General features: G+C 40.5%; 2 protein-coding genes across 4 annotated transcripts in view; both read left to right on the forward strand.

The window, feature by feature from the left end:
* Nucleotides 1-17,003, forward strand: part of LOC125764467 (uncharacterized) — a 167,191-nt gene extending 150,188 nt beyond the window's left edge. For both annotated transcript variants that reach the window (XM_049428759.1, XM_049428758.1), the window contains exons 5-9: nucleotides 11,672-11,770; nucleotides 11,852-12,050; nucleotides 12,131-12,309; nucleotides 12,381-12,546; nucleotides 13,060-17,003. In XM_049428759.1, the coding sequence (XP_049284716.1) occupies nucleotides 11,672-11,770; nucleotides 11,852-12,050; nucleotides 12,131-12,309; nucleotides 12,381-12,546; nucleotides 13,060-13,985 (1,569 nt within the window). In that variant the 3' untranslated portion in view covers nucleotides 13,986-17,003. The remainder of the gene's footprint in view (nucleotides 1-11,671; nucleotides 11,771-11,851; nucleotides 12,051-12,130; nucleotides 12,310-12,380; nucleotides 12,547-13,059) is intronic.
* A 1,686-nt stretch (nucleotides 17,004-18,689) lies between these two features.
* Nucleotides 18,690-20,549, forward strand: LOC125764512 (uncharacterized). Of its 2 annotated transcripts, XM_049428855.1 has the most exons (2): nucleotides 18,690-18,972; nucleotides 19,113-20,549. In XM_049428855.1, coding segments are annotated over exons 1-2 (1,194 nt in total). In that variant the 5' UTR covers nucleotides 18,690-18,971; the 3' UTR covers nucleotides 20,306-20,549. The 2 variants fall into 2 exon arrangements, with proteins under 2 accessions (XP_049284812.1, XP_049284811.1); XM_049428854.1 differs by having other exon boundaries at nucleotides 18,690-20,549.
* Nucleotides 20,550-20,552: the final 3 nt, after the last annotated feature.

Below are 20,552 nucleotides of genomic sequence, written 5' to 3' on the forward strand. Positions count from 1 at the left end.
TTTGCAATAAATTAATCATCTTCAGATAATAATTAAACACTCTTCACACTGATGATTTTGAATGATGCGACGTTGCGCTACGCACTGATTGCGTCCGGATCGTGCCAATCGTAGATGGAACGGCATACACCATTATGATCACGTCGTTTTCCTTGTGGACAAAAGTTTGGAGGCTATTCGAATGATAGGTAAACACTTGATCATTCCAAACTAAACAACAACTTAATGCACCTTACCTTGAACAACACTGTGATGCACTCATTAATCGCAAAAACCGTAATTAAACTGAAAAGCACAAGTAACGTGTATTTCATCTTGATGTCACTGTTACACAAATTCTCTTCAAACAGAATTCTTCCCAAAGCAACGATCGGAAAGTGACCCACAAATGGTGAATGAACAAATGCGATTTGAGGTTAGCAAACGGGTTCAATAAATAGTAACGCGAGCAAACGAGAAGATAGGGCGCGGCTCTTATCAAGGGAACAGAGCACAGCAAATAGAAACCGTTGTTATTAAATTCAATTCTCGGTATAAAAATATCTCTCCGTCTACATATTGGACGGCACGTGAAAAAAATCTTTTGAATCCATTGTCGGTAAGTTCGTGAGAATTAATTTCAAACGATACATCAATCAAATTTTGTACTTTTACTCGTAACGTTACTAGTTACAGTAAACAGTAAACAAAATCATGTTTTGCATTTCGATTCTGAATAACTGGTGTCAAAGGAGACAAACATAAACGTGGCACAATTGTTACATCGTGTGGCGAAATGTAACTTTTTGCAAACGCCAGCACACGAGCAGTACCGAGAATGGCAGTACAGTAATATATTCACACCACGATTCGATGACCACGGTAATTTAACTGACAATTCAAAATTGCGATCCGTAAATCATCAAGTGCACCCCCCGTACCCAACGGGGGCACGATGAAACTTTTCGCCATTTGCCAGTGTAATGGTGTCCGCGTGATGTATACGCAATGGAAGGAATGGGAATAGTGCCTCGTAATCAATTTTGTACTCTAGCTTTCGTGGTGTAAACTGTACTGAACTGGTACTGACGGGTAAGACCACTATTTTTTTACTTGTTTAACTATTACTTCTCTACTTGAAGCTCAGCAATGTTGCTTTTTTAATCGATTACATTATGGAATTTATTTTTACGAGATCCAGTACTTTTATTGTACGTATTTATTTTCATTTATATCATACCCTTAATTGAAAAAATATACTTTAAAGAGTGCTACTACTTATCTTGAAGTCTTCTTAATTTAATGTTACTTTAATCCTTTTTCATAACTTCAATTTCTTATTATGTTTTATGCTTCCCAATGTTAGTTTTGGTAAACTCTTCAACAGTTTCATTTCTTTTCTTTTTCTTCTTGTTTTCTTTATTTTCTTTTCATTCTTTCTAATGTTTTTATAAGTTAAATTACCTTAAATATAAAAAACTCTCGTTCTTTAAAGAAAAATTTAATTTAATATTTTAAACGCATAAGTTAAAGTTCTGAAGCATAAAATCGATAAGCAAATGTTAAACCTACTGCAACAATATCTAAGAATAAATAGCAAAACAAACGACACAAAACAAAAACATCTTTCAGCTAAATCCACGGAACATTATTCACCGTTAAAAGCAGAAAGCATTACAAAAAAAAAGCTCATGATCGGGCTTTGGGCTACCCCGACTATTCAACGCCATTAGCGTTCGCTAATTTCCCTACCAAGAGTCTATAATTTTAAAAGATAACCTTCTTCTCACACACAAATACATACACCAACATCTTGCTCCTTCTTTGCATCTGTATTAAAACATTACGATCAACGAGCCGTAACAGAAGCGCATGGAGAACGTTGCTTTTTTCGCTCTTTCGCTGCACTGCACAAGTTATTCCCTGTTACGGCAGCCGCTCTAACATGAACCATCCGGAACGCAACCCTGACAGCAAAACAGCCACATTATTTCTCGATTATGTTTCATTGACAACCGAGCGATATGGCATCGGTTCCGTTACAAGTCGCGCCCGCAAGTTGTAATCGGTCGGCTTTTCCCCCACTGGGGTGGAAGGAGGGGGTTGAATTGGTGCAGCAACAACAACATATTATGCTCCACCTACCCGCACAATCTACCCCCAAAAGGCTGCTACTTTTGCGGGAGCGTCCCACTAGACGGTAGTTTGATGTCATGTTTCCTTTAATGTTATGACGCCACAAAAACATCGAACGAACAACGGGCCGCGTGTGTAGCTGTGTATCCTATACACGTAGGAAAAGCGATACCGAATGAGGTTTTTGAACGGGGTGGAATTTTCCCATCTCCATGTTAGAAGCGCCCATTATGTGCAAGTAAAGAACCTTAGCACGATCGTATGTTCTGCTACGCTACACCATCCAAACGAAGCTCTTCCAACGGGTAGGAAGTACGCCAAAAAAAAAGATAGAAAGGAACCGACCAAGCTGACAAGTTTTACGACAACACTCTCCGCCATCGTTTTGCGAAGGAGATAAGTTAAGAAAATGGTATCTTTATCGTTACGAACTGACTCGAAACTTGGGTGCAAAAAAAAGTCATACTGTGTTGCTTCCTGTCGCGTACCATGCTCACGTAACGCATAACGCATAACGCTACCATGCATAACGAACTACTACTCTTGAATGGTTAAAGCATGATGTGCAAGAAGAAAAAAAATCCTGTCACAAAATCACTTCACAAACTTTAATGTGTCCCGTGTGGCAGTGCACAACCAAATGACGGTTTCGGTTTCGATTCGTTGCAGCAGTCAGTTTAGTTTTATGAGAACATCTACTTTGACGATAAACACGGTAGCATTTACTCATCTTCCCACCAGTGGGCCCAAATCTCCCAACAGTCTCGTAGTAGACAGCTTACCATAACTGTATGTGTGTCTTTCTTTTACACCCCGCCAAAAATTCCCAAACGACATTTCCCGATTGTAGCTCGTTTCTTTTCCTGCTAAATGTCTAACACTACGCTACGGTTGATCTGATCTGTGCTTATTTTTATCGCGGTCACGAATCCCATTTTCGATGCGTTTAATGGGTAACAGAACACCCCCAATACCACCCACCGTTGGGCCGTAATTGCGTAAATCGATTAGGATTACTGCCACTTGGCTGCCGGGCGGGGGCGACAAACGACGACCCGTGCCCCAAGCACCCGTGCGATCGAAGTGATTGATTGATTTATAGCACTGTCGAACTGGCTTATCTGCCGGTGTCTTTCAACCGGCGTGTCCTGATGATGTGTTTCACCGTCCCCGAGACGGTGCAACGTTTTATCTGCCATCTCCTGGGAAAGTCAAATAAGTTGCGTGTTCGACAAGATGGTGTGGTTTTGGTGATGATACCCCGGTGGCGATGCCGGTTTTGCGATAATTGATACAAGCCATTCAATTTGGACGCAATACCGAGAATGATACAAATCGTCATCCATTTCAATCGATTCAGATTGCCTGTGACAAATTTGGTAGCACTTTCGCTGAACTATTGCTTCGAATAGTATCAACCGTATCTGTTTGTTTAAAGTTATTTTAAAGTCCTTAAACATTGAAAAAAAAATGTTTAATGCTGAAAACAAATTTGTTATGTTTGTTTCATTAAGGTATTTCTGCTTATAGCAATTGTTTATAATTTTTTTTTTTTGTACAAACTGAGCTACATTGATTGAAATGAGCAATAATTCTGCGGACGTGTCTGAAGAGCACACTGTAAACATTTCCTTTGTGGAGGATTCAATTTCAATTTAGACACTTAAAATATATCTCTCTGTCTCTGGTGCTTTTCACTACTTATTCTAAACCGTTTGTGCAAGTTTTAGGTTTGATTTATAAATCGAGTTGAGTTGATGGTTTTTTGGCCACATCGTCAATATGCCTAATTAATGACTTGAATTACCCATATTGCGAAATAAGCAATCGGCGTATAAAAAGATCTTTTGGTTTATTCGGGATTAGTGATGGGTTCTCGGAATCGCACCCACGGCTCCGAACCGCTTCCGAGCATAGCAACTCCGGCTCCGATTCCGGCTAGGTTAAAACCACGATTCCGCCCGGAGCCGCCCAGAGCCGTCCGGAGCCGCCTAGTCGGCAGCCGGAGCCGTCGGAATCGTCGGAGCCGTCCGGAATCGTCCGGAGCCGTCCGGAACCGTCCGGAGCCGTCCGGAGCCGCTAGTTATTGCTAGCGCTTTATTTTTTTTATTTTTTAAAATAAAGATTGCTTTATTTTTTTTTATTTTTACCTCCGACGGCTCCGGACGGTTCCGAATTCGGAGTACTGTACCTACCTTCCGGAGCCGCTTCCAAAATTTATGGAGTCATTCGGAAGCGATTCCGTTTTTTTGTCGGATTTACCCATCACTATTCGGGATTTGACACCACACCCTTGACAAGGTGGCTGTTTGACCGGCTCTAAAAACATATGCCTGACAGAGAACAGAGTATATAAAGCGACTAGCAAGGTTTTCGTGAACCAAAGAACTTATGACTAGAATATTAGGTAAATTTGAGCAAAAATTTAAAATAAATCGGATAGGTTTTTGAGAAATTCTGGGTGCCGATTTACAAAAATTTTTAATTTTTTTTTTTTTTGCTCTTGAGTTTTGTTCCTAACGTTCCTTGAAGCCTAAGCTTTGAGGAAACGTTCATTTTATTTTTAAGATTATTTTTCAAACACGTTCGCTCCCCTAGCAATCAGCTGGAAATATTAAGATTTTATAAATGATTTAGCTAGATGTTGAAAATCAATATAGTAAAATATAAAAGAATGAAACTAATTTTCAAATAGAAGGAAATTCAAAGCCGTTTAAGTGTTTTTCTAGAAATCAAAATAATAATTCTTTGTATTTGAAGTTTTTCAAAAGTTTCAAAAGTCCACAAACAGGCACCGAACGATCTCTCTGACCCCGTTTAATGATATTTCTGATTTATTACTCACGTACCATTTCGACGAATCCGTCCAAATCGATAACAGCTCGTAGCTCACAGGCAAATCATCCGCAACAAATCACATTTATCGCTGCAACCATCAACCCATCTACCCGGCATACAAAACGGCTCTTCCTAACACCAATGACAAATCACAAAGTGGCAAATCCAATGCAAAATTTCAATGCAATGCCATCTCGACACTGTTGGAGGCAAAACCAACAACAACAACGAAAAAAGAATTAAAAAACAAACAATCATCCTTTTTATTTCCGTAATACCCCAGGGGTTTTGTAGCTACCAGAGCGAAACTGCATCAAAAACCGTAGCACAAATAGGCACAAATTAGAAAACTCTCACCCACCCGTCAAAAGGTGGGGCACCCGGCATTGGAATGGTGGCCAGAAACCAGGCAGGAAGCAAAATCGCACGATCAGGCTGCCGAAATAAGCGAAATGCATCATCACATTATTTGGCCTAGCCCGGCAATTATTTATTCTATTTCAATTGCGCCCGGTCACGGCCTCGGGTATTTCGCTGCATGCCACCCGCATGCACGTTTTCCCTCTTGTGTGCTCCACAACATTCCGCTTTTCTACTGCAAAATGCCCTTCATCAAAACGGTGGAAACCCGGAAACGGGTTGGTCGTGTGAATGTTTATCGTTTCATTTCATTTGCCCTTGCCCTTTTACCGCCAATCGTCTGGCAGGAGTTTGTCAAATGGTGGTACAGAAATGTGAAACCCCATTTAATTCCCAACCGAGGTTCAAACCTTCATTGAGCATTAGTTTTTCCGGTGGTTCGAGTTTTGTTTCCCTTCTTCCTTTCTGTTGTTGTTGCCCCTTTCAACGTGTGGTCGATGTGTGAGGCTTTTCAGCCCGATAAGCGCATAACAGCGTGTTGGCCGAGGTAGGAGCAAATGGATGAAAGGATGTACCAAACTGCCAGTTCTGCCCGTCACGTTTTGTTGGCATTTGCTGTGGTTTTCCGGCTTCATAAAATGTAAAATATCTACCCCACTTTTCTCTGGTCACGCACGGCCATCTCCTTTTATTTCCTCGCCGGCCACTGTACATATTGGAAAAAAAGCTAGAAATAAACATGTTTGATACAAATTGTTCTATTTTTTTTTTGTTCGATCCGTTGTATTTTGTACAACTATTGGGAAAACGTTTTCTATCTAACGAACATAATTCAAAACCTAATAATTCCCCAACCGGAAATGCATTGCCGGTTGTAATTGTGCACCGCTGTGCCCGTATCGGAAATTTTCCAGTAAGGTAAGCGATAACGCAACCATTTCCTGGCATACAATATAAGCTAACGTTTTTGGGCTCGGACAGGTTAACTCAATGTCCTGCAAGCTTTCTGGTTTTATTTATTTATTTTTAATCGTTTGAAAAGTATAATGGTTTTATTTATTGATAGGAAAGATCAATAACTCCAATGTAAAAATAATGTGTAATTTATAAGCTTTTTTATAGTGTAACTAAGTAGAAAAACATTACAGTCTTTGTACCGAATTAGGGGCTTCTCGAGAGACTAGCGCAAATCTGAAACTTATTCTTGATTTTTTTTTATTTACCATTTTTTAAATTAGTTTTACTATATCAATTAATACTTTAAATAAATTTCTCTCTTCTTTTTTTCAAATTTTTTAAATTTAATTTTAAATTTGATAAACTTTACAAAATAAAAAAAGGAATTTTTTTTTCTCTGGTACGCGTTAGTCGCGTGTCTAGAGAAAAAAAATTACTGAGATTAATAGGATTTTAATATAAAATAGTAATTTGTAAAGTAACAGTAAAATGTTGCATATAACAACGCAAGTAGACAAATTTGCAGTCAAAGTAAAAAATATATATGTCCACGAAACATCCACAAAACAATCAAAATCAAAAGCGTAAAAGAAGCTTTAAAAAATCCCACTCAAAATCTTGTTCTAATATGTTTACTAATTGAATTATTTTAATTAAACATAACTACGCCACACTCGCGCAGTCTTTTCTCGCGCAACTGTTTATCTAAGATTTAGATAATCGTTTCCTTAATAATCTATTCTTATCAAAATGGCCACTTACCATTGCCGTGGGTAAATGGGGCCTTCCTTTTTCGAAATTGCAGCCACAAACTAATTAATATATCATTCCCCGTTCCCGGTGTGTCCTAAACACACACCTCCCCCGGCACAATTCGCCGGCAACATTGCGAGTGGAGCAGCAACCTAACAACCTAATTTTTCTCGTAAAGAACAAAACCTCCCGCCCTGCTTTGGTCTTAAAACCACGCTAAGACCGTGAAGAAGCAAAACTGTATCCACCACTCGCAACCGTAAGCAACACGCCGAAGATTGGCCCACCGCAGACGGAAGATGTGGAATGGATTTAGCTTTTATCGTTTGCCATCGTTCCATGACTGTCGGTTGTCAGTGACTTGACCGAAACTTCGGTTCGCTAGTTCCTTAACGATTCCGGCACCATCCCAGAGACTGGGAACGCCACTCCATTTTCGCGAACACAAACAACGTCCCGTTGCAAGGGCGGACGTGTCTTTCGCCGAAGGTTCACCGGGTGGTGGTGGTGGTACCGTTCTGCCCGAATGAAACCTTTGGCAGTTTTATCTTTGGAAGAGGTTTTTATTTGTGCCCTGAGCCTAAGGTTTGGTTACGTTCGCCGTACCGCTACTTGTTGCCAGAAGCATCCAAACGGTCCGACACAATTTACTGCACACCGGGAGCACGGACACTACCGGTCCAGTGTGTGTGTGTGTGTCTGGTTGCATTAGGCCTCGGTAGTGTGACAGGAGGAAGCACATAAAACCATACGCTGTAGGCCACACGCCATCAGACAGGGAGACCGCACTTGTTGCGGTGGTCTTTAGCTTGCAAAAGACACAGCCCCGACTTTATTGTGGTGCTGCAAGTGGACTCCCCGAGGTGGATAGACAAACGGCACACGCCAAAAAACTGGACGGTAACAGAAAAAAAACACAAACAAAACCGTCAAGTGCCAACGGCCATTGGGAAAGGCCGGAAAAACGACCGGAAACAATAACACCGACTGTGTGTTTCGATGGGCTCGCCAAGGAAGCCGCCCTTCAAAAGGGTAGGGAAATTAATGTACTTTTTCATCGAAAGGATCTGTTGCCTTTACGGGAAGGAAATGGATGAGTTTCTGCACTGGCGTACAGAGAATTGAATTCGCGGGGAAAAAAGAGAAAACACAAAATATATGAAAATATATATGAAGTTTAAGTGAATAAAAACGGACAATTCCGGTCTGAGAGAACGAACCACAAATTAACATAGCATTATTTGTGATGCAAAGCTAATTTGTTATTAGTACAACACTTGATTGTTTTAGTGTAAAAGCACCGTTTTTTCCTATTCAATGAGCTCAATGCCAACAACTTTAATAAAGGCAATTGAGACGTCAGTCATTCGTTACCTTAGACAAGTCACTCTGATTTGTATTGACTTTAATACTCTTTATTTTCGATGTTTATTTTTTTTTCTTCGAAATAAATTATTTTCTCACCTGTTTGCTTCAAGAATAAAATTATTAAACATAAATTTATTTTATCACAAAAAAAAATCTCCCATGTTCCTTCTGCTTATGTCCAAAACTATCGTTCTACTCGACCTATTCAACTAACCAGGGTCAACGACCTAACATTATCAAGCCATAATATCTACATTAAATTACTTGCCCAATATTTATAGTAGTTGGTCTCGTTCAAATGCCACAACGCAATCGAAAGCCGGTTTTCCCTTTGCCGGTGTGCCTTCACAATTGTCAGCCAAAAAGTAATCAGCTGCGCCACCATTTTCTAATCATGCCATCGTGCCAAAAATCATTTCCATTTCTACGAACACACCCACCGATGGTGGTACAGAGGAAGCTACAACTGGTTGACAACAGTCAAAACAAAAAATTGTTCACTAAACTCCAGACTAGTCGCTGCTGGCCAGGCGGACACATCGAGCGAACATCGGTAGAAATGTACAGCGACAAACAAATGACATTTGGCTGCTAGAAAGCCAGAACGTTCCAAACGTGGCCAGCCTGACTTCGCTGACCATTATTTCTTGCCCTAACGTCGTCCAGCTAGCCGATGAGCGACAAAATTCGGCTCTCGCAAACGGTTGACCCATTCCCGGTGGCAAACGTAATATGCATAATTTTAGCTGACGTTTACGTTTATCGTCATTATTACAAACGATTACGGTTATTAGCGTACGCCTTCCGCCGACTTGGAAAAGTAGCATCAGCCGTCGACTACACTGGCTACACGGTCGTATTCCCGATAGGGCTACGCAACCAAATACGCCAGCAGCAGTCTGGAGCTGGTTATTACAGCATCTCCATATCTTGCCCAAGCTGACCCATTCGGATGGGTACGTAAAACGCGTTTCGTGCTCATATGCCCGCTGTCGGTCAGGATGAGCTTCCGCAAACTTCCCAAAACCCCCCAATTTCTAACCTCCGGAAAGAGCATGAGGATGATGTGTACGCCCCTAAATATCAAACTTCTGCCTCATATGTATCAGTACACACGCCGTACATATATACGTGGTTAACACTAGAAATTGGACCTTTCCAGTTGAACGCTTTCAGCTTTCGGAGAAGCTAAAGTGATTAGGAAGTAATTAAAATGCATGAACACATTCGTTATTTATGGAGGCGAAGCAAGCTAGTTCGCGCACGCCACCAGTGGACAACAGCGCAATAAGGACACAGTTTTCCATGGTATGGGGTGTGTGTGTGTGTGTACAGTAATGTGACAAAAAAAAATCAATTGCACATTAAACGTTGGTGAGACGGTAAATAGAAATGTGAGACAACACAGAAACTTCATACATAGTTCTTCCAACATAGCTGTACTACTGTTTCTATTTGGTACTAAAGCTCCAGGAGATTTTGGTTTAATATTTCTGGCTTAAATTGATTTTATTGGGGCAAATGGAAAGTCAGTCCTGCATACAGGGATAAAAAAGTCTGGATAAGATTAGTTACTAATCTTACTATATTTGGAAGTACCGGCTTCGTTATCAAGTACCGGGCGCCTCCATCAAGCTATATTGAAAAGGTTTTCAAGGGGTAATTCAATACTTCAACACTTTTAATACTTTTTTAAGCGTGTAGTAATACTACAGCTATCTGTATAAAGTGATTAAAAGAGATTTATAATTAAACCATATTTTAAACATTTAGCTACAAAAATGTTTTACGGACTTGCATACCAATTATTTTAGATTAACATTCATTATGATTCAGACTATAAATAAGCCTATCAGCATTCATATTAGCTATATTTTATATTCAAAAACGATAAAATTCAAGAACTCTACCAGTGTTCTTTCTATTTACCTATGTTTACAAGTCTTCTATTACACTGAAAAAAGAAGGCACAATGAAATGAGATTAGTGCAATATAATAATCCAATATCTATCAATTGTTTACTCGAAAAATGTCACATTGAGGTAAGTAAAAGCGTGTAAAATCACGCGGTTCAAACCCTTCCCATAAACCAGCGACGCAGCAAGCGCGAACGATAAATCCATCAATACGTAAAAACTTTACCCATTAGTTTTTCGACCCGTTTTTTCTTGGCACTTGGCTACTTCGCAAACATTCCTACCACACTGCTACACAACTCACGCTCTACTACTACCAGAGGATAACGATACTGGAAAACAATCACCAAACACTACTCACTGTCCAATGGAAAAACACACCACTGTACAGCACACACAGGCACTGAACGGGCCGCGGGATAAAAAAAAGGACGATCAACGAACGAAGAGAAGATTTTGCACAAAACGACTCACCACAACGGGAGTAGGTTTTCTACTGCATCTAGAGGCGTGCCCTGGAATGCTTGCGTAGTGTACTTAGCTGCTAGTTGTGTAGTGTACTGAGCTCACCGCCTGTCATGCTTAAAAAAAGCCGTTTAGCGTCGTAGTAGTAGCTATAATATTCACTTTCTCTCCAAAAAGGTGTAAAGATGCAGCGCAGGTAGATTGCTAGTGATGCATTTTGACAGTTCAAGAAAAATTATTTGACAGTTGACAGCGTTTAGTAGTGTGATACTACACTGTTGACATTTCAACCCATCTATCTGTTCTTCAAGCTCTACACCTTTTTGACTTTGTACAATGAAACTGTTAACAGAAAAAAAACACTCCCCCATTACTGTCTCGCCTGTGTGTGGGCCACGCCAAAGCGCACAAACTTCTTTCTGCACACTCTATCTTCCACTATTCTGCTGTATCTAGGTAAGCTACTTATCCTACTCCTTTTAACCTCTATGATATGAAAAAAAAACCTGTTGTTCGATCGTACCACCGGATCACAATCGTGCGCAAAGCAATAACAAATCAGTGTACTATATTTCAGCAATAAGGAAACAAATACTGCCGGTGTATATTAACATAAGTTGCAAGAAAAAAATGTAAACAAAATATTTGGACTAGTGGCGCAAAATGTTATAGCCTTCAAACTGACTCTGCTAAGACTTGCTACGAATGATTTTGCAAAAAAAAAGAAAATACGACAATATATAAAATGTATCTTTACTTCCTCCTTCAAAACTTCCCTCTTCAAACCTAAACCTTTCTGTGTACCCGGTCCTCCAGTAGTAGACCTCTACTAATGTAAACCTTTCTTTTCTGTGTGTACTCTCTGAAACCGACTGTACCCAATGCCAAACCTGTACAGTGTGCCCAAGGTCGTGCAGCATGGTTAGAAAGAGGAAGACGTTGCAGCGTACAGGAAACACCCGCCTCTTGCCATCGACGATGGGTCAAACGGAATCGGGTAAGTGATTCGGCCCACGTTCACCAAAAATTGGATATGCTTAACATCTATCGCTTCCAAATGGATTTCTTCCCCATCCAGATACAAGACTCATCGTTAGGTGGCTCCTCGGACGATGAAGACCTGCTCGGCGTACTCAGAGGACCCAGTTCATTCGCCAATGCCTTCCTATACGTAGGTTTAGGTACCATAGCAATCGGTTTAGTGATAGCATTCGTCGGTACCGGCGAGAAAGGATTCAAAACGGTTGAACTAAGACTAATCGGACCATCGTTAATTGGTACGTAGCGGTAAAGAAATGAATTCCCAACCATGAGTTTGATGTAATCTTGACTCAACAAAGCCTCTTTTTTATTCCAGGTCTCGGCTTATTTTGTTGTATATTACGTATCCTGTTTTGTATATGCCCATCCCATTGTATATCATCTAGTCGTAGAGCGCGAGATAAGAAAAACGCCAAGATAGACGCAGATCATAGAACTTCCCTGTTACGAGGCGACAGTAAACGAGTATCGATAGCACGCGGACCTCACATACCGGTAAAATCCTACAAATTCGTCATTTATATTTTTTTTTTAATGGGCTGACTGATAATCATTCTGCTTTCCAGACTAAACAGCCTCAAATCTATCCTAAATCCATCGTAAAAACCAAAACCTACGAAGGTGTGGAGGCACTGCGGCAGATCGCGACCACGTCACTCTTTCTGCAGAATGAGCAAAAGGTGTCATCGAACCGAATCGTTCCTATTATCAAAGAACCGGAAAAGCTGGAAGGTAAGAAATTGGTTTGTTAGGCTGATTAGAAATAAGATTACATTCCGTTAAAATACTTTAAACGCCATTGATCTTTCTCTGAACTAATTAACGCCCAAATGTATGCAATCTGCTAGTTAATATTATTTGAATAGGACCATAGCAAAATGAATGGCTATTGGGTCTTGAAAATACATTCAAAATGTATTTTTACAAAATTTCTCCGCTTTACTCTGAGAAGTTTTCCGAATTCCGACGAATTAAGCGAATCAAGCGAACGAATTAACGCCCAAATGTATGCAATCTGCTAGTTAATATTATTTGAATAGGACCATAGCAAAATTAATGGCTATTGGGTCTTTAAAATACATTCAAAATGTATTTTTACAAAATTTCTCCGCTTTACTCTGAGAAGTTTTCCGAATTCCGACGAATTAAGCTTTTTGTACAGTGAAAAACAGGGACAAAATTAAAATACCTTTTTATGACTTTCTATTAACTAACTTTATATTATTACTCTTCCCCACATTATAGAACCACCTTTAGAGTTGAAGAAGATTGAACCACGACGGAATGAGGGCGCGATCGTGAGCATATCGGACGGTGAGGAGGACACGCATCGACGGCAAGCGGCCACCCAAGCGTCCGACACGCAGGTAATAGATCTTACCGGCGAAGACCAAGACGAGGAACAATCCCATTCACCCAGCAGTGGCACTAGCCACCAGCGCAAGGACAGCAAATTGCGCCGCCAGCGAACGTCCGTGCACCAGCAGAAACCGGCTAGAGAGTTGCAGAACTCCGCGTACGGTGCGAGCAATACGATGATGCCCAGCGAACCTCCGAATCTGCTGATGGAAACATCGCTTATGATCATAGGCCCTACGCCACTGAGCTCACCGACAAAGGGAACGGCCGTAACGGCAACCCCACCGACCATCCCCGGTGGTACATCCTCATCACTCACCGTTCCGACGATGTCGGCGAACGGGTCGGCCGTGCACGGTACGCTACAGTCGAGCAAAATGGCCGCCCCCGGTACGAGCACAGCGCCGGGCAATCTGCTCACATTGCCGACCGCCGTCAGCTCGATGACCGGCACGGTAGGGCCAACGGTTAGCTTTGCCGGTAGCACACCGCTGCCGGGTCAACTTTCGCCACTGCCCTCGACGTCGTACCTTTCGTCGTCGGTTGCCGGTGGTTACCACCGATCGTCGGCCACTTCCTCACCGCTGCCCGGTTTCATACCGTCCGTTTCGCCGCACTATCACAGCAACAGCAGCAGCAGCAGTAGCAACTACATCTTTTCGCCACCGCCTTTCACGCAACACGAGCCAAACACGCTAGGAACCAATACGATCACTACGGCGGCCTCCACACTGCTGCACGCATCGTCGTCAGTGAACACCACCAAAACCGAACCGGAACTAGTGTTAAGTCCAGCGAAGTTAGGACAGTAGATTATGATGAAACAAAATCCCTTCTCTCCCTAAATCCTACTAGCGTGTACGTAGAGACTTCTCCTATCCGGCCTCCGATAGACTTATACAACTCCCTCCCCCTTTAGTAGAGGAAACTGGGCGCGATTCAGTGAATAGAGGATACGGTACCAAAAACCAGAGAGGTCTCACATCCGTACAGAGATATTCAAAACTGGATATTCTGATGAGCTAGGGACCGACACAAACACACACACAAAGAATGCTACTAACAGCAACGGCAAAACCCAAAACCAAGCAAGAGAGAAAGAAAAAAAAATCGCAAGCAATGGTTACTTTTCCTTATATTAAGCTGCAACGCACTCGGTGATGTCTATTGGTTTACCGCGCTTTGACTGCTTTTGAAGTATTCTTCATCACGTCATGGCTTGTTGCTATGGGGGTAAAAAAATCATACTAATTAAAATATTTAAGCAAAACAAAGAGAACAACAAGAGAGAGAAGAAGCAACAAAAAAAAACATGTCTAGTGTCTAGCTCTACATATCGCCATCGGATTGTGTAAAAGAAATGTATTGACAAAGTATATATATATTTTTAATGTGTAAATTTGAGCAACTTCTCCTGGCAGCCTTCTCTCACACCACACACAAACAAATAGTAAAAAAAAAACCATAATGAAGTATAAATTAGCATTGACAAAAACGGTGTTTCGCTAAAGGCAAATGCTGGTAAAGCTAAATTATCTGATTGTGTAGACAAGGACGTCTACTTCGAACACCAAAATTCTTGGCTAACTAAGCGCAAAACACGCTTATCATCGAGAGTTGAAAGGTTGAGAGGTTATTTGGGATTGGCCACAGTAAACGAAATACTTCCACGGAACAGTTAAGCAGAACCAACCGAACTCTTTTTCTGTGTTTTGCTACCGTAAACGCTTTAAGTTAGCAAATTCTATATGCTCGTATGAAGCTTTTTTTTCCACTTCTGGTCCTCTTTTCCTTCGCCCATCCGTATCCAACCGACAAACAACTTCCAAACACTCGTTAAATGTCTATTAGCGGTAATCAATAAAATCAGAATAACAGAAACACACAAAAAAACCCCCCATCATAAAGAATGTCATGTCCTGGCAAGTAGGACACACCCGTAGAATGCTTCTTAATCCGACAGCGTAGAGAGACAGAGAGAGAGAGAGAGTGAGAGAAAAACGCGAAACAGTTGCAATTGCTGCAAGCACGCTTCAGCAGCAGTGCTTCCGGCGTTGTACAGTTTTGTTTCCACAGATGATTCTATAATGTACCCGTTACGTTCCGATGCACAGTAGAAGTTGATTATAAATTTGTTGAAACAATTTAAAAAGGATTTTATCAGAGCGAATAATCTATTGCATTGTTAACTAAGTTTAGAAACCTTTATTCAACCCATTCCAGCAGGATGACCCCTTAGCCACTTAGGGAGGTGCATAGAGTGAAAGAATGGTGCAAGATCACTCAGTAAGAAAACAGCGTATAAATGAAGAATGTTTGCAAATGTTTATGACAAAAACTAGAAGGAAGAAGGAAGAAGGAAACAGACGAAACAAATCAAAATTCGCACAACAAGCAAGCGACGACCGTGGAGATCATGAATCGATAGTGATCATTGTACTTGAAAGTAAAAGGCAGAACCGAGAACTATTCCGGATCACCATCAGTAAGGTGAGAAGTATGAAATGAATAATTTTTCTCTCCTAGATTTCAGCTTCAGATTTCATTGTCAGGTATAGGTTTAACGTTACTTGTTATTGTATGAAGGATTAATTCGACCCCGCCAACAATACTGCTAAACATCGTAAACCGAACAAACGTAACTATGGTGCGATCAACTCATGTACATAAGCGCTTAGCTTCCGAATGGGGCGAGAAATCAAAATCAAAATTCAACCAACTAATTGCCCGCTGGACGAGTCGCAAATAGATGTGTAAATTCTTCATTCCAACCCGATACAGACAAGACCGTAGTGATTAAAAATTAGTTTTAGCTTGTTTCGTGCAGTTTATTCCTTTCCAACACGCGACAGACAAGCGGTTGATACTTCATTCCGGTCCGACGCTTGAGAAGTGTAGAAGTGTTTATAAACTATCGGAGTGCAAAAGTATCATCCGAGCAAACCTGTTTCGCTCTGGGGCAGAGTTAACAGAGTGATTTAATCGGAAATGAAAAAAAAGTTGAGTTGAGTCAAAAACTCACAAACAAAAGATTTGTTAGAGCCATTACACAGCAAACGGGATAGAAAGGAACAAAAAGAACCATAATTTGCAATAAGAAAAAAGAAATCGTAATATTTGGCAATGTATTTTTGTTTTTTGGTTCTATAAACCATTCGATAAACCGCAAGAGAAACAACAAACAATGCCCTTCGTATGAACGAATAAATCCATTTAAAAAAAACAGACCAATGTGCAACGGTAGAGAGATAAAAAAAATCCCCCTAATATGGCAGGCCAAAGCAACATGAATAAAAGAAAACTGTTGCCTAATGCTACTCAAAAACAACCAACATCAACATGTAAACAGGAATAGTTTACGCTCCTTCATACAGCAAACAGTACAGCAAAAATTCAGTTCAAAAGCTACAAAGAGAAAACAAAAAACGGAAATCTAGACCGATCTCACCAGTCAGTAAAAAACCCAAATCTAGCAGCCTGTTGCTCAGATGGTTAGATCATGAAGAAGAAGAAGCAGTAAAACATACAAACCGCGATGAAAACAATGCAATGTAAACGCATCATAAAAGATGGCCATGCATATAGTGATGTAAAACTACACTCTCTAGTGCTGGCGCGAAGAAACTGAACTGAAATTAATCGATGAACAACAAGAAGAAAAAAAACATTACAAAACACATAACAAACACATGACAAACACACTGCAAAAAAAACCAAAAGAATAAACGTGTAGGCTAACACAGGCAACATGGATGGTATGTGGCAATCTGAGCATTAATAAATGTGAAGCGCGATACAGAGAGAATGTGAGGGAGATGTTAATAAGAAAACGGTATGCTTTTGGTGTACGGCCGTTCGGCTAAAACATGATGACAAAGGCTAACATATTTGCACAAATGTCCTAAATGAACAGGTAAGATAACAAGATGGCCGTGTACCTAGTGGCAAATCAAGCCCATTGGAGGCCGTAGGGTGGAATGAGGCTTGTAATTTACTTACCTTACAATTTTATTTACTGATAGTTTGTATGCAGGACACTTTACTTTAACTCACTTCATTCACTTCACAACACAAATCTGCTTCTTTCGTCCCTTAGCCTTTACACTATGGCATTTTCTTTTTCTTTCTTTCACATAGGCACACTTCAATGCGCTTTGGCATATTAAAAATAAAAAACAATTTACACTCGAAAAACAACCACATTTTTCACGCAATAAGCATTAAGACAACACTTTTTTCACACACAAAAAAAACAACCAACACTTTCTTTTTATTTCGTAGCACATAGACACACACTTCGATGCTCTTTTGCACATTTAAAACACAACGCTCGCCAATAATGGCCACATTTTTCGAAACACGATTTCACACAATAAGCTTTTGCACTGAGAAATGTACCTCACTTTTTTCATCAAAAAAATCAACCCACACTTCACACAAGTTATTTATTATGTTTTTATTATTATTTTTTTTAAATTATTTATTATTATCTTTTTCTTAATTTATAAATATAGTTGTTATTTTTAATATTAATTAATTACTAATTAAGTAATTTTTTTATTCCTCCGTCGTTAGCGTGTAGCGAACTGCGCTCATCACAATGATAACTTTAACGTTAGAGTAAGAACGCAAGAACGTACGTCAATATGAAATAAGTCTTGTTATCACTTAATCACGATCACCACGATACCATTAGATCCGAAATTGTATTGATGACCCGAACTCAATCCCGAAAGAGCTAATAAGGAAGCGTACTCACATACACTACCTCAACACAGCTTCCTCAACAGCGTCATTCGCTTTGCTTTATCGTTTTTTGACACTTTGTACAATCTTCTCCTTATAAAAAAAAAGATTCAGATTGATTTAAAAACTTTGCATTTGCTTCGATAGACGTTTTGTGATTTTTGGACCACCCTTTTACTTTCACACGGTGGCATTCTTCTTCCACTTACACACTTTACACGCTTTGGTGTATAGAAACACTCGATCAAAATGAATGCAATACGCAACACACGGGAGCAATGCGCCGACACAAAGCCAAGCCGACGCTGGCAACAATTTGAACACGTGCTAAACAAATCTAGACTGTTTAACTTCACACTCACACACGAATTCATATCCGAACCATTGTTTCAATGGAATGAAATCCTCGAGGATCACTTTTTAGTACCAAAAAACCAACTCTTGCAAAATTGTCTACGCACCGAAAGCTTCCCACAACACGAATGTATCACTGCCCGATCGCTACTGATGACAATTTCTCCTTTTGATCATTATCTGTGCTGCTTCGTTATCACGCCACCACCTACACAACTATAATTGGTGAAGCTGCCGCCCGATCTTTCGTACCACATTCTTTCGCACATACTTCGGCCCTCGCTGAGAGACGAATGAAAAAAGCCTCGTCAAAAAAAAAACAATTCAACAACAAGAATGGTTTTCTACTACAAGAAAGTTGGATGATTAAGAAAACGATCCAAATAATCCATCGCAGAAGAACAGGTACTAGCTGAAAGCTTGACAAGTAGAAAATTGTTGGTTTTTCTTCATTACCAAAGGAGGCTGTGATTCTATAGCAACGCAAAGAAGAATTCGTGCTTTGCGACAAGTCACCAATTTTTCATCATCGGTTCATCGTGCCTATATTGCTCCTGCTCTCGCATACTTCCATCTCTGTCTGTTTCTGCCGAACGGCCATTTCTGCGTGGTTCTTCGCAACGAAACGCTGCTGCTCGTTACAAGTTGATCCGAGTTAGTCTATTACGGATGTTTCTATTGCGTGTTGAAAATATCTGAGTGAGTAAAACAAAAAAAGGCATTACGATTATATCTGCCTAGCTCGAATCAATCGGTAGCAATGTCCATTGTAACTCATTGTAAACGTAAGCACGTGCTCATTTCGAATGTATCTACTGATCCGATTACCTCCACTTCAGTGACTGCAGAACCAGGTACATCCAAAGCATCTGATTCAAGAACCTCTGCCGAAACAATGAAATCTATCCCTGTACAAAAAACATCAGATGAACGAAGCCAAACCAAAGATGCCAAGGAAAAACAGATGCTAGAAAATGTATACGCCCGAGAGCTGTTTTTTCGCCACACCAACATAACACAAGTTTTGGCGCAAACACTTCCGACGCATAATGAAACACTCCGCCAAACGTTCGCGGCAAAGCTCTATAGAAACTATTTGCTAGTGCCCAAACAACGGATCCGCAAGTATCTCGATGAGGTACGCTTTGATACACGCTACAACGAAGGATTGTTCCGAATGGCGATCAAGGTGCCAATCACCAGCGCCCAAGAACTAACGGCATACAGACAAAAGCTTGCCAATGCGGGTATCAGAAAGCTGTGCTTTGTTGATATGACTGTAAACAACTTAGTGCTCGAACATCAGGAAAAGATTGTAGAAACATTAAAGACAAGATTTAACAACTGGTCAGGCAAGTTGGAAAAGCTTTCCACCTACATAACCATGTACCAACGGCAACGTGAGGCCGACGACCGGAAATTTCTATCCCAATTGAAACACCACTCATCGATGAAAGGTAAATGGACACTACAGCTCCCGGAAGTAGTAGAGGAACTCGTTCGAGAGTCAAGAATTCCAAGTGAAAAGCGCAAAAACTTGTTTTGGTCCACGTTGCGGTTCGATGATGACGCGTTGAATAAAAAGTATGAAACTGCTGATTATTCTAAAATGCAAAAGGAAGTGGACATCAACCCGGATGTGTTATCTGAGTATCTCCCACGACGTACTGTTAAGATAACTCAAGAAAAAACCCGTTTTGATGCTCGTGAGAACCAATTAGTGGACAATACTGGCGCAGTACAAACCAGCGAAAAATTTCTAATTATCGAAAAAGTTTCAGTACACCAACGGACAACAATGTTGCAGGATCAACCACGCCGGACAGCTACCAATCAGCCGAAACTGCAATCACGGCCCAAGCGCATCTCATACGAATCGGAAACCTTCTCAGACGAAATTATCACAATAGACAGTGATTCGTTTGAAACTGAATCTAATACACCAATGATCACTGACCAAGATGAGGAAGTTTATTTTTCATGCACCGAAGGAACTATGTCTACAGACGATATGCAAGATGATAAGAAATAAACCAAAACATTATACACTTGTTTGATTGTGGCAGATAAAACCCGGCAATAAATGACAATATCCCTTGCAAGCGAAAGGAACCGATGGAACGAACATTTGAGAGCAAAAGTTAGCCAAATTCTTGAAGAATAGAATTGCACAAAAAATAAAAATAACCTTAAAATTAAGGCATTACATTGTATCGAATTGAAAGAATGATCAAATAATAAACATTACTTCATGCTGTTGCTAATATCATGCTAATATC

This window comes from Anopheles funestus, chromosome 2RL (assembly GCF_943734845.2).
Source record: "Anopheles funestus chromosome 2RL, idAnoFuneDA-416_04, whole genome shotgun sequence".
Lineage (NCBI taxonomy): Eukaryota > Metazoa > Arthropoda > Insecta > Diptera > Culicidae > Anopheles > Anopheles funestus.